General features: G+C 54.3%; 1 protein-coding gene across 4 annotated transcripts in view; it reads left to right on the top strand.

The window, feature by feature from the left end:
• The first annotated feature begins 1,364 nt into the window (after positions 1 to 1,364).
• DNAH1 (dynein axonemal heavy chain 1) overlaps positions 1,365 to 14,324 on the top strand; it is an 83,888-nt gene continuing 70,928 nt past the window's right edge. For 3 of the 4 annotated variants that reach the window (XM_074403757.1, XM_074403758.1, XM_074403759.1), the window contains exons 1-4: positions 5,946 to 7,120; positions 9,349 to 9,523; positions 9,998 to 10,154; positions 11,093 to 11,225. In XM_074403757.1, coding sequence (XP_074259858.1) covers positions 6,700 to 7,120; positions 9,349 to 9,523; positions 9,998 to 10,154; positions 11,093 to 11,225 — 886 coding nt within the window. In that variant the 5' untranslated portion in view covers positions 5,946 to 6,699. Of the gene's footprint in view, positions 1,418 to 4,722; positions 4,820 to 5,672; positions 7,121 to 9,348; positions 9,524 to 9,997; positions 10,155 to 11,092; positions 11,226 to 14,324 lie in introns of those variants that run through there. The other variant, XM_010347058.3, reaches the window with a different exon arrangement.

The following is a 14,324-nucleotide window of genomic DNA, read 5'->3' as shown; positions in this document are numbered from 1 at the left end:
GATCACTGAGTACCTACTGTGTGAATGCCAACAAGAAAAATAAAACTACAGTTTGGGTTCAAGAAAGGTTGCACCAGCATCAGGTCTTGAAGGATGAGTAGGAGTCCTCCCAGGTGCAGGAGTTGATGGAGAGGGAAGTTCTGGACAGACGAAGCAGAAGCCTGTGCAAGGGCTGAAGCAGTGTCTCCAGGCACAGATTACACACCCTGCCTCTGGATTCTTGATGGCCTGGCCTCTCCATCCTTTCCATGCAATACAATTTATAGTGTGGGTAGGGTCCAGTTCAGTTCCTGACACTCAGTGCCCAGCAAAGGCCTGGCACCAAGCCAGCACTACTAAAATGCCAAGTAAAATTCAACAGCAAGGCCTACAACCTCTCCCAACACTAACCGTCTCACCAAGTCTCAGTTTCCCGATCTATGAAATGGGGGTCAGTTTTGAGAAGGCTCTGGGCAGGGGTTCTCAGGTACAAGTGGGGTGATCTTTTTCTTTTGGTTTGTAAACCACTTTTCCCTTACAGAAAAGTTGGAAGACTGGTACAGTGGACATCTGTGACCTTCAGATTCCCTAATCGTTATATTGCAGCACTTTGGCTGTATCTCCTCTGTCTCTTTTTATCTAGCTATACTCACCTGTATACACTTTTGCTGAACCATTTGAAAGGAAATTGTAGTGGACATTCTGCTGTGTTTTCCTGAAACACTTCAGGCCATATCAACTAAGGACAATCTGATACAACTGCAGTAGCATTATCACATCTAAGAAAATTAACATTTCAGTATTCAGAATAGGACAGGAGGATCAAAACCTGTACCTATGCCAGGTCCTGGGAGCAGATGACGGGCATTAGAGGGTGGGCACCTGAGCCAAGGCCTGAGGCACTGGCCTCAGTGGAATCGCTGGGCAGTGGGTGGGTGTGGCTGTGTGCGCCAAGCCCCAGGGGGACCAGAACCCACCCTTTCCGCAGTGCCCTGACCAGCTGTCCCGCAGCTGTGGCTTAAATGCCAACTTCCAATTCGTAAATTTCCCCAATTATTCCTCCCCAAATTATTTACATATGTATATATATTTAAATCAGGATTTAATCAAAGTTCTCACACTGCATCTGGCTGTTTCGTCGCTTACTCGACAAGGGCACAGGAGGGAAGATGGATGGGTAGTGGAGCCTAGAACAGTGGCACTCCCTGGCCGGCCCTAATCCCGGCGCTAGGGGCCTGTGCTGGAACACCCAAGGCCCAGCTTCCTGGGCGGAAGTCACCGAGAGCGGGAGCCGGGGGTAGGCATGGGTTCAGACTGCGGAGGTTCGCGGACGGAAGCTCCCGCCCTGCGGGGCCCATGGCCCCGCCCCTTTAGCAACGGTCCGGCGTCCCTCCCTAGAGACGGGGCAGACGCGTCCCCGCACTGCTCGGTGGAGCCGGTAGGTCGGTGAGGCGGAGGGGTTGTGGGGCCTGTGCGGACAGCGGGACCTCGAAAAGGAGCGGAGGACGAGTGGCCGGGGTGGGGGACCCCGTAGGAGTCTGGACGGAACCTTGGCCAGGGGGAAAGAAGGGAGGTGCACTTTATTTTATTTATTTATTATTTTTGAGTCTCGCTCTGTCACCTATGCTGGAGTGCAGTGGGGCGACCTCCAATCACTGCAACCTCTGCCTCCCGGGTTCAGGCCGTTCTCCTGCTTCAGCCTCCCAAGTAGCTGGGACTACAGTACAGGCACCCGCCACCATGCCGGCGAATTTCTGTAGTTTTGTAGAGACGGGGGTTTCACCACATTGGCCAGGCTGGTCTTGAACTCCTAACCTCAAATGATCCGTCTGCCTCGGCCTCCCAGAGTGCTGGGATTACAGGCATGAGCCCAGCCGGGAGGTGCACTTTAAACAGCCTTGCAGTTAAGTCCTGTCCTTACCAGACCAGTTTTTGGGGCCCATCTCCATGCTGAGCATGTGGAAGTCCCATCAGCTACCCAGTCCCTCTCCAGATCTCTGCCAGAGTTGTTACAGAGGTCACCTTCATTCCTTCCTCCACTTCACCCATCCATTAGGTCATTTGTTCAAACAATCATTCAGCAAGTACTTTCTAGGCACCAGCTGTGTGCCAAGCCCATGCCAGTCCCATGCTAGGTGCCAACTTTCCAGAGATCAATGTTACTTGAAAATGCCTGCCCAGCTGACAGGAAAGGTATGTGCACATATAATACAGGGAGACGTACCCTGGAGGGGAAAGACACAGTCTTGGGGGGCGGTTTGCATCAGGTGAATGCTTCAAAATGGTGGAGAGAACCCCAAGCCTGGGGGAGCACTAACCATTCATGGTATTGTTTGCCTGGTAGCCTCAAGGGCAGAGACTTCCAAAATCCCCTGAAGCCGCAGATCCATTTGTCTGCTTATGAAGAACCCTGGGGTGTGAAATGGATAAAGGTGCAGGGTCCTGTGGAATCGGGTGGGTGGCATAGAAGCCCTCCTGCTTAGGTGCCCCCCTTTGCAAAATCTCAGCACCCAGTTGGAGAACCACTGTGGTGGTGCTAGAACATGGACCTTTGGGTCAACCAGAAGTGGAGACCTCAGTTTCCATTCTGGTTCTGCCAGTGTTCGGTTGTGTGACCTTTGCAAGTTTCTTTACTTTCCTGGGCCCTAGTTCCTCAGTTGTAAATTGACAATAAAAGTAGTACCTGGTGTGAGGATGGAATGCCCCTATTCATCTGTGTCTATTCAGCCAAGTGCTTGGTGACTGGTTGAGTCAATTGGGGTTGAATGACAGTGAATCCAACCAGAAGCTTCCTCTGGCTCAAGGCAATAGGGCTTCCAGGTAATCTGAGTGGGGAGAAGGAAGAACTTGGGTTCACTGTGAGCATCGTTTTCCTGCCTCTGAGAAATGAGAATACTATCAGTTCCCACCTCAGTAGTTTAAATGAGTTGATGCATAAAATAAGTCTAAGCCCACAATAACATGCACCATTCCCAACACTGTGCCCACCAGGGCCACCTCTGCCATCTCACTGGCCAGTTTCCTTCAGCACACAGGGGGAACCGCCCAGAATGACCAGAGGCAGAGGCCTTGCTGGCAACCATGTCCTTCTCCCCCCTGCTGGTCACACACATTTCCAGACAGAGACTGCTGTCACTCGTGGGGCCATGGCAGGAGGCAGACTGGGTCTTTCTGTCTGTCTGTCCTAGCTGCTGCATATACTGCTAATGCACCCGTGCCCAGAATGGGGGCAGAGCTGGAAGGGAGCCACTGTGAAGGGCTGGGGATGGAGGGGTGGGGGGGGAACAGCGTTCTGAGTTTGCAGCTCACTCTCACACCCTCCTCGGGACACACCTCGGTGCATCCCCCCACTGCCAGCTTGTGTGGAGGGAAACAGTTTACCGGGGCAGCAAGTTCATCCATTATGGACTCCTTCTGCCCCCAGCAACCCTGCAGTTTCTTAGACATTTGCACATCTGTTAGCCGAAGATCCTTATAGCTCCTTATAATGCACCAGTAAAGCAAATCAAGCATGCTCAGGCCCATCTGAGAGCTGAGGAAATCATGGAATGGAATGCTCTCCTGTGGAGCTGGGGACCCTGTCCTCTCCAAGCCCTGCTCTCTTGGGTGATTTTGTTCAAAGATGAAACATCTATGGGTTTGCAGCCTGATAAGGCTGAGCCCCAAGGAGTCCCCTGTTCTTTAGGGTGCTCCAAGAAGGGCTGGTGACTGTTAGATAGGTGAGCCAGACTCGGCATTGTCTTCAGCACCTGCCCTGGGAGGCAGCTGGCTACCAGAGACTGGATTCAGGGAGTAGAGTTCTGCTGGGGGAAGCCTGGCAGGCCTGACTGGCTGGAGGCAGCTCGGCCTTTGGGCCAAGTGTCTGGAGCTTTTTGCCAGAGCCCCATCTGCCCTTCTGCGTCCCTCAAGCGGCCTGCCAATTCACCACCCTCTTCTTAGAAATGGGCTCAGCTGCTGCATGTGCTTCAGCACTGCTGGTAGTTTTGCTCTAGACAGCCCTGGCTACCCACAGGTCAGTGCAGGCCAGAGCCCCCTACCGTGATCCATCAGGAGGCCTACACCAGCACAAATACCCAGCAAAAAGAGTGCCCCGTTCTTCAGGTTCTTGGCTCTTTGTCTCAGTATGCAGAAGGAATGGGAAAATGGGACGGGGCCAGGAAAGGGGGGCTTGCTTGGGCTAGGCCTCTATTTCCTTTTGTGAAGATGCTCTTTATCTTTCTTTTCTTTTTTTAGATGGAATCTCGCTCTGTCACTTAGGCTGGAATGCAGTGGCACAGTCTTGGCTCCCTGCAACCTCTGCCTCCCTGGTTCAAGTGATTCTCCTGCCTCAGCCTCTCAAGTAGCTGGGATTACAGGCATATGCCACCACACCTGGCTAATTTTGTATTTTTAGTAGAGTTGGGGTTTCACCATGTTGGTCAGGCTGGTCTCAAACTCCAGACCTCTGGTGATCCACCCGCTTCGGGCTCCGAAAGTGCTGGGATTACAGGTGTGAGCCACCACCTCGGCCTCTTATTTTTTTTAAGTGAAATTTTTATTGAGATAATTGTAGACTTCCTTTTTATTTTTTGCGCTAGCATTATGTGCAAACCTCTTCTTCACCATCCCCTTGTCCAATTTATTGTCATGTTCTCCTACCCAAGGATTCTCTGTGGTGATGAATTTTGAGGTAGCCAAAGGCAACAGTGCCTTTTCAAGGGCTTGCTCCTCCCACAATAAAAACTATAAACTCTTGTCCTCCAGGTGGTGGATGTGCCTGCGCCCCGGGGGCATCTGCTACTCCCTTTGCAAAGACAGGAGGGTGTACGTTTTCTGAGCTGATCTGATCCCGAGAGCCACGGTGGGTGAATATGATTTTGTTGCTGGTAGAGGGATCTGTGGGCCAATGGAGGGTCAGGATTGGGGTCCTGCTGGAGAGGCCATTTAGTCCTTTGGCTCCTCGGGTATGGGGGGAGGTAGAGTGGGCACACACAGGGGAGGCAGGGTATGGCCCAGCACTCACAGGTGCTAGGGAGGCTCATGTCCAACACTGGGAAAAAGCAGGGAAGTCTAGCAGGGCTGGCCTGGAGGTGCCGGGGCTGCTCTGGCTGAAAGTCATTTTAGGGAAATTTATTGGGCAAGTAAGCTCTGGGCCTCCCTCCCCATCTCCCCCTACTGAGAAGCCAGGCCTTGCTCTATAACAGGCGTCCCCAAACTACGGCCCCCGCGGGCTGCATGCGGCCCCCTGAGGCCATTTATTCAGCCCCCCTGCCGCACTTCAGGAAGGGACACCTCTTTCATTGGTGGTCAGTGAGAGGAGCACAGTATGTGGCGGCCCTCCAACAGTCTGAGGGATAGTGAACTGGCCCCCTGTGTAAAAAGTTTGGGGACGCCTGCTCTATAAGATGGGGGAGAGGGGTGGACAAGTGCAGTGGCATGCATGGGTTGGGAGCATCTGCAGAGCTTCCCCTCACTCAGCCCAGAACTGTGGGTGGGCTCTTTTCTCACATGCAGTGTCCAGGGCAGTCCTCACCATCTCCTGGTGCACCGGGTGCCTGTCCAGATTAGGAAGAGACCGCTCCCTCCTCCTTGCTCTTCTGTTACCCATGGGTCGTGGGCTGGGGCTTGTGGTGGGCAACAGTCTAGGCATCCGTGTGTCTTGGGGCTGAGACAGAGGCTGGCAAAAGCTGACTGACGCTGGGATCTTCTCCTAGGAGCTTCGGCTGGGACATCTCCCTGAGAAGCAGCATGGAGCAGCCTAATGGAAAAGGCTGTAGCCCAGGAAGGACCCCTCAGGGCCCAGAGTGCAGCAGTGCTCCTGTGGTCCAAGCAGGGACTCACAGGGGCCTAGAGTATAACCCAGGGAGGATTCTTCCAGGATCAGAATATAGGTTGGGGAATCCTCCAGGCCTTGACCCCAAGCTCCCACCTTTACCCCTGCCCTCGGCCCCACCCACACTCTCAGACTTGGGGCAGCTGCGGAAGTCACCCTTGACAGGCACTGATAAGAAGTACCCGTTGATGAAGCAGCGTGGGTTCTACTCCGACATCCTTAGCCCTGGAACCTTGGATCAACTTGGGGTGAGTATGGCAGCTGTCCCCTACCAAGCCTCAACCCTTCCTCTGGGCTCCATTCACCCATTCTTTCATCCTTCTCCCCATCAGTCAGTTCATCTGTTCATTTAGCTGTCTATCAATCTATCCATCTGTCTGTCTATCCATCTACCCCCATTACCCCCTCATCCAACCTTCCATCCTTTTTTGTCACCATCCATCTGTCCATTCATTTGACAACTCATTACTGAGCTCCTGCTGTGCACCAGGCTCTCTATGGAGCCCCAGAGACGCAGCAGGGATGAGACGCCCTTGTCCCTATTGTCATTGTCATGGGGCAGTGGCTTTGGTAGGGAAGACCGCCTCCCTCGGCTCTGGTTGGAAAGGGTCCATGGATGAGGTGGCGTATTGCTGAGATCTAAGAGACAGGTATGTAAAAGTGGGGTCTGGGAGTGTGTTCCAGGCAGGGGAGACAACAGGTACAAATACCTGGAGTCCCTGAGAGAGGGCATGGCTGGGTGAAGAAGAAGGCTAGAATTCGAGGGAAGAGATCGAGGGAGGAGTCTGGGGGCAGGGGAAAGCAGGGAGGGAATGATGAGAAGAGAATTCAGAGTCTTGTAGGTTCCAGGTAGCCTTATGCTTTAGGCCAGGGAGGGGCTGAGAAAGACATGGTGAGGACCCACTGATATGCATTACATCTGCAATGCCGGTGGCCTTGGGAGAGGAGGTCCGTACAGAGATACCTGCTGGCCTTGCAGTACCTGCTTCATGGCTCAGCCCTGGGATGCACTGCCGAGTGTTCTCAGAGCAAGGAAGAGAGCTGGGTTGGACCAGAATGGGGCGGAGCCAGGATGTCCTGGGTGGCCACAATTCTTTGAATGGAGAATTGTGCGTACCCCCTGGTTCTGCCCTCTCCTGTGCTCCTGGAGTGCTCCCTGGTGGGCCTCAAGGGAGGCACCTGGCCTTGGGGTCCCTCTGGGTCCTGCCTGTCCCTGGGATGTTGACGCACACTCAGGGCTCCATGTTTGTTTTCAGGAGGTGTGCCGTGGCCCCCGAATGAGCCAGAGCCTCCTGCGGCAGGCTGACCTCGACAAGTTCACCCCAAAAGGTCAGTGCTTGGGAGGGCTGTGTGAGTGGGTCCCGGTAGGTATTTAGAAACAGGCCTTTGGCCTCAGGGAGACAGCCTTTTCCTCGCTGAGGGCCCCAGCTTCCTCAACTGTGGAGTGGGGATAGTAAGAAACAGGGTGCTTCACAAGCACCCACTCACGGTGAGTGCTCAGTCAGCCACAGCTGCCCAGTCATTACTCTCAGTGGAGCCATGACCTTGACACTGGGCCGGGCAGGAATGGGCTGCTAGGTCACAGCTTGCTTTCCCTGGCTGAGGTCAGAAGGGCATATGTGTATATTTTCTGTCTCCTCTGTAATGTGGTCCCTGAGGAGGCCCAGACTGTCTGAGTTGCTCCCTGCTGGGGCCGCAGCACCTGGAATAGGACCTGGCTCAGATGGATGCCCGGGAGATCCCTGCTGCAGGAGGAAAGGGGTCCTCTCCTCTCAGGCTCATGGAGAGTCTCAGAGCATAGCGGGGTTGTCAAGGACTGGGACACCTGCAGGGTATGGGGCCTTCCCCAGTGGCAGAGGGGAGAACAGGGGCTCCAGGAGAAGCCCTGAGTGGTGGTGAAGCCTCCCACCTGGCCGACTTTGCCCCTCTCCCCTGACAGACAGGATATCCCCTTGGATCAGGCCCAGATGCCCTGTGGCTCCCCCTGTCCGCCCCTCCTCCCCACCCCCAGGGAAGACCTGGCTCCTTGCTGCCACTGTCTAGGCTAGTCTTCTCGGAGCCCACCACCTTAGAAAACATCACAAGCATGTGCATTTGTGCACTTATCTGAGCATGTGGCCTATTGTTTCCAGTAGTCTCACACAAGTATCTATGATCCAGAAAATGGTTACCAACCGCAGATTAGCACTGGGGGTATTGGGAATGGTGCTCCTGCCACACTTGGCAGGGTAGCTAGGGGGGTGATCTGCAGATGGCAGCTCTGCCCACATGAGAAAAAGCAGCCCCCAGCAGCACAGGTAGTGTCAGTCAGGGCCCTCGGCAGCCAGTAGCCTCCCCTGGCTCTCGGATGCAGCAGGGGCTGGAGGCCAGGCTTGGATCTCTTTGCCCTGGCTCCTTCTTGGCCACTGAGTGGGTCCTGGGGGTGGAGTAGTGTCACCCAGTCTCAAGAGCTTGTGATTAGGGCTCTGAAAACTGCCTTCTTGGCAGCCCTGAGATCTGGGTGTTTTTGATGCAAAGAGGGATGTCCCTTGACTACCTGGCAGCCTGGTGAAAGCAGACTCCAGCTGACGGTGGAGGCTCCACTGAGTCTTGGACACCACCGAGGCCCCACCTCTGGAGCCCTCTGTAGGACCCAGATGCAACTCCCAGGGTGGGCCCTCCTGTAGTATGACCACCTCTCGGTCCCAGGGAGGTGGTGAAGCCTAAGGAAGGGGTCACCAGGGTTCCCCTGGGCCCCTGGGACTCTGGACCCTACTTCTACCCAGAAAATAGAGGGGACCATCAGGTCCCCATCTGGAGGCTGCCCAAAGCCCATCCAGGCCCTGGGAAATGTGGCCATCTCCTCCTGAAGCAAATGCCCACAGCCCTCTGGCCACCTCTGTGGTCTCACTTTGCCTGGGACTTTCTTCTCCATTGACCGTCTGGTGTCAAGGTCAAACTGGGATGGATGGTCACCCTGTCAATGGGTCTCTCCCCACCAACTCTCCTTCCTCCAGGTATGGAATGGAAGCCTCTGTCTACCCTGTTCATCTAAGTAGGGGCAGCCATTTTGTGACTTGAGGGTTCTGCAGGGCCAGAGCGGTGGAGCCACTCACTCCCAGAGTATCCATTGCCTCAAGCTGGCAATGGCCCCAGGGAATGAATATCAGACTCCAGTAAGCTGAGGGGCCTCTGTAGTAAGGGTGGGAAGAGCCCATCCCATTTCATCTTCCTATCCAGTGGTAACCCTCGCCCTTGATGAACTCAGCATCTGGCTTGAGCAATGACCCCTGGTGCTGGTGTCATGGGTGGTATGGAAAGGAGTGGTCAAGCATGCTGGCTCTCGACAGGGAGAGCAGGGCCAGGACAGACCTTCTGGAAGCTGCTCCAGGCTCATATCCCCAGGGCACCTGGTGCCCTGCCTATCTTCTCCCAGCCACTGCCCAGCCACAGGCAGGCCCTGAGCTTCCCATACTCCAAAGCATATTGCCTGGTTGATGATTTGTTTTATGGGGTGGAGGCCGGTTGTTGGGTGCCAGCCCGAATCCCGAAGCCCCTATCTCTGCTTCTGCCTGCAGTCGGAACCTTCCAGGTTCCTGAAGACTTCCAGGAGCGCATAGAGCAGCAGTGCATCGGGTCTACCACCCAGCTGCTGGCCCAGACTGACTTCCCGCCTCAGGCCTATGAGCCCAAGGTGCAGGTGCCTTTCCAGGTGCTGCCGGGCCAACGCCCCCGCAAGATTGAGATCGAGAGGTATGGCTGGGTGGGCTGTGGGGAGACTGTCCGGGAGGCGGCACCCGCCTGTCTCAGGGGTTGAGGAATTACAGATCACCAGGTGACATTGCTCATGGCAGAGTCTGTGCACAAGTGCTTGGATTAAAATCTTCTAGCCCTTACCTGGAGTTAGTATCAGGAAAAAAAAGAAAAAAAAATCTTCTAGCCCTTTGGTCTCTTAATAGGAACAATTTACATTATTATGGAATTGGGGAAGGTGGCATTGAGGTCAACGAATGGGACTTCAGGGCAGGACAGAAGGACAGTTGGACCCCAGGATACCAGCCCTGGCCACCGCATCACTTCCTAATGAGTCCCAGAGGGGTGGAGGGCTCCAGAAGGGTCTCTCGGCCACACCCCTGCCCCCACAACCCCATGGGCCCTTGTGGACACACGTGGAGTCACCTCACATGAGCCAAGCCATTCTGAGGTCCCCTCCCTGCCCTTGACCAGGAGGAAACAGCAGTATCTGAGCCTGGACATTGAGCAGTTGCTGTCCAGCCAGGGCATCGACTCCAACAAGCTCATGCCCAGACACCTGGACCCCCAGCACCGCCAAACCATCGAGCAGGGCAATGACCCACTCTTCCCCATCTACCTCCCACTGAAGGTGAGCCGGGCTTCCCTAGATGGTTGATGGACAGGGTTGCAGAGGTACAGGACCCCAGCAGAAGCCCCAGGGTCAGATCTGAAAGACGATTCTCATGCCAGTCACCAGCAGTCTCTTGTCAAACAGGGCAGGTCAATAATAGGAACCCATTCCAGGTACTTTGAGCATCCTAGATGGGGCCCAGTCCCCCTGGAATGCTGAGTCTTTGCTTCTTCCCTGGGAGCCTGAGCAGCCTGTATGCCTGGCCTTAGCCTCCATGCCACCCATGGGCAACCTAGATGCAGCCCAGCTGGACTGTGGAATAGTCCTCCCTGACCAGGGCCCATCTTAAGGTAGGGAGCTCCTTCTGGGCTCACTGAAACGGGAAGAGCAGGGATGGAGGAAGGAATCAGTGCCATCTCCTTTGGGTATAAATGGGGAAACTGAATCCAGGGAGGAGAAAGAGGGAGCGTGGCCTGGCTCTGGCTTTCACCCACCTCCCCTCCCTTCCTCTCTGTGGCCCTGAGTGTTCTTGCCTGGTGATCCCTGTGAGAAGGTAAATCTGAGTGTAGCCAAGGGCGGCCTCCTGACAGCCCTGAATCTTATCATTTCCCAGTTAGGGTGGGGTCCCCAGGAAAACCCAAGGGCCACCTCTTTCCTTGGGCCTGAGCTAGGTGCCCCTGGGCAGTGGGAGAAAGAAGTCGCTGCCTGTTCTGCTTCTCTGGACACCTCTCTGCCTGAGCCTCAGCTGGCTTGGACAGACGGGGATCCAGGGTTTCACCCAAGCAGAGGCTGTGTACCCCTGGAGCAGCAGTGGAGAGGGTCTACCCTCAGCTCTAGCCTGCAGCTCTCACCTGGGGAAGGGGCTACTTAAGCAACCCATCCTTTGGGACACCCAGTCCCACCAGGACCCCACTAGAGGAGCTGCTTCCTCCCACTGTTGGCCTGCTTTCTTCCAGGTATTTGACAATGAGGAGTTTGACTGCCGGACTCCCAGAGAGTGGATCAACATGGGCTTGGAGCCAGGGTCTCTGGACAGGAAACCTGTTCCAGGAAAAGCCCTCCTGCCCACTGATGACTTCCTGGGGCATGGTGAGCAGGGCCAGTCTGGAGTGGGGGCACTATCTCATTCTAGTAGCAGGTCTGCCACGGACTCCTGGGCTCCCCTGGGACCTGGCAGCCACGGGAGGTGGGGGGTCTTTCAAAACCTCTCCACTGGGAGACGGGCCTAGGAGCTGGCCTCACAGAGCAGGAAATGCAGGGAGAGCATCGCCAGGAGAGCTGGAAAAGGGACAGCTGGATGGTGTCTAGTGTTTTGAAAAATCTTTGATTTATTGGTAATAAAATATGTACATGCTCATTGGGCATGTTGAAATGTGCACGAAGGGCACAGTTCCACTCTCCATCCCTCCGCCCAGAAGCCCCATTGTTGCAGCTCTGACTGTGGCCTCTCAGCTTTCACTTCTGTGTGCACAACACACACTTCTCACAAACACACCTCCCCATCGTCACACACATTCACAAGCATACTCACTGTCACACATTGTCATACACATTCACAAGTACACTCACTGTCACACATCATCACACACATTCACAAGCACACTCTGTCACACTCCCAACAGCCTCACCCATCTACACATTTTCACCACACGGAAGCACATGCACCTACTGTCACCCATCTACAAGCACTGTCCCACCTCACCCATGCCCACATGATGCCACACAGGTTTGCCTTGTCTTTGCCTTGTCTGTATCTGCCCAGGGAGTGGCCCTGGCTGCTTGTTTGGCCTCAGGCTGCCCCAGTGGCCGTGGAGGCTCTCCCATTTCCTGCTTCGGGAAGCAGTGCCAGGTGGTTATCCACGGCTGCCATGTTGGCCTGCACAGCTGGGTCTCAGTGCAGCATCCCAGGAAGGTCTGGGTCATCATTTGGGAAGTTGGAGGTGGCTGTTCCTCTGTGCAGGGATGAAGGCTGTTCTGCTCCCCACCTGTTGGGTGGGCCAGATGCTGTGAGTGGGGAGCGGGCCCAGTGAGCCGGCTCCAGGTGGGAGGCAGGATTGTGAGAACCACGACTGGTTTTAAGACTGTGCAGTGAGTCCATTGAGCAGGCCGTAAATTTATGTTTCATTTTAAAAACACGTTAATGCTGGAATCAATTTCTCTGAACTAGACAGGAAGCCCAGAATGTTCCCTTTACTTTGGACTTAATTACAAAAATAATTTAACTCAATTGTTCCCAGATCTCCAATTCCTGGTGATAAAACCAGAAGGTTTGGGGCTGCATTAACCTTAAATGCACCACGTTCCAGGCTCCCCCGAGACGCTCTGCTTGCACCCCTTCACATGGCCCTGGTCTTGGGTGGTGGCACAGGCGGGAGGAGGGGTGAGCAGGGAGGGGCTCTGCCGGGGACCTCTTGTTTTCTGCTGGGGGCTTCCAGTGATATCTTTTCATCTGAGCTGAGCCGAGACGTGGCCAGCATTTTCAGAAAGGGAATCTACTAGGAAGGGAAGGGAAGAGCAAACTAGACAAGTAAAATAAGTGAGCTACAGGCCTCCTTTACTTATCCTTTACTCAGCTAGCTGTGTCAACAGGTAGGGAGCATTTCCTGGGAATTCCAGCCCTTCCTTCCTCAACACAGTCTGTAGAACTCATTAAAAAAAAAAAAAAAAAAAAAAAAGGCCGGGCGCAGTGGCTCAAGCCTGTAATCCCAGCACTTTGGGAGGCTGAGGCGGGTGGATCATGAGGTCAAGAGATCGGGACCATCCTGGTCAACATGGTGAAACCCCATCTCTACTCAAAATACAAAAAATTAGCTGGGCATGGTGGCACGTGCCTGTAATCCCAGTTACTCGGGAGGCTGAGGCAGGAGAATTTCCTGAACCCAGGAGGCAGAGGTTGCGGTGAGCTGAGATCGCGCCATTGCACTCCAGCCTGGGTAACAAGAGCGAAACTCCGTCTCAAAAAAAAAAAAAAAAACAAACTTTTTTTTTTTTTTTTTTTTTTTGAGACACAGTCTTGCTCTTTCATCTGGGCTGGAGGTTGCAGTGAGCTGTGGCTAATTTTTTTGGATTTTAGTAGAGACAGTTTCACCATGTTGCCTAAGGTGGTCTCGAACTCCTGAGCTCAGGCAATCCACCTGCCTATGCCTCCCAAAGTGCTGGAATTATAGACGTGAGCCACACTGCAGCCGCCTCAGTTTATTTTTAAACCACTGTGTATTGCGGCTGCTCTGCTGGGCATCATGTGTGTGCCTCTTTCTTCTGCAAAAGTTTATCAAACATCGGTGATGTACCAGTTTCCATTCTAGGCCCAGGGACACAGCTGTGACCAAGATGGGACAAAGTGGCTTCTGCCCTTAGGGAGCTGACACTAGTGTGAGCAAGTCAGCCACAAACCAGAAGCTGATATGTAAATAGTGTGACTTTCGGCACTGTGAGGGACGGGACGGGTTAACAAGTCGGAGAGTGCCTGGGACAGAGGTGCCATTTTAGCCACAGAGTCTGCTCCTTGGTGTAGGGAACAACCAGCAGTGAGGCGACCTGAGTGGAGAGTGTTCCAGGCCAAGGACACAGCCAGGGCAGAGGCTCTGCCGCTGAACAAGGTCCAAAGTCACAGGAATGGCCAGGCGTGGTGGCTCACGCCTGTAATCCCAGCACTCTGGGAGGCCGAGGCGGGTGGGTCACAAGGTCAGGAGTTCAAGACCAGCCTGGCCAACATGGTGAAACCCTGTCTCTACTTAAAATACAAAAATTAGCTGGGCGTGGCATGTGCCTGTTATCCCAGCTACTCTGGAGGCTGAGGCAGGAGAATTGCTTGAACTGGAACCTGGGAGGCAGAGGCTGCAGTGAGCCAAGATCCTGCCATTGCACTCTAGCCTGGGCTACAGAGCAAGACTTCATCTCAAAAAAAAAAAAAAAAGAAAGAAAAAGAAAAAAAAAGTCACAAGAATAGCCAGATCTCCAGTGTGGCTGGAGAGAAATCTGTGAGAGGCAGCAGTGGGAGGTGAGCTAAAGTGACAGGGCACAGGCTGTCAGCCCAGGGAACTGGTGGGAGGCCCATCCTGACCGAAGAGCAGCTCCTGCCGTGCCGTGCCCTGTTCTCAGATGAGGGGCCTAGGGACTGAGCAGCCAGTGGCAGCCTGTGGGGAGGGCTTCACCCTGGCCTTGGTCACTTTGAAGGGATTCCAGCTC

Source organism: Saimiri boliviensis, chromosome 8, assembly GCF_048565385.1.
Source record: "Saimiri boliviensis isolate mSaiBol1 chromosome 8, mSaiBol1.pri, whole genome shotgun sequence".
NCBI classification, from domain to species: Eukaryota; Metazoa; Chordata; class Mammalia; order Primates; family Cebidae; genus Saimiri; species Saimiri boliviensis.
Note: the sequence above shows the minus strand (reverse complement) of the source record. Positions and strands in the feature narration are given on the sequence as shown.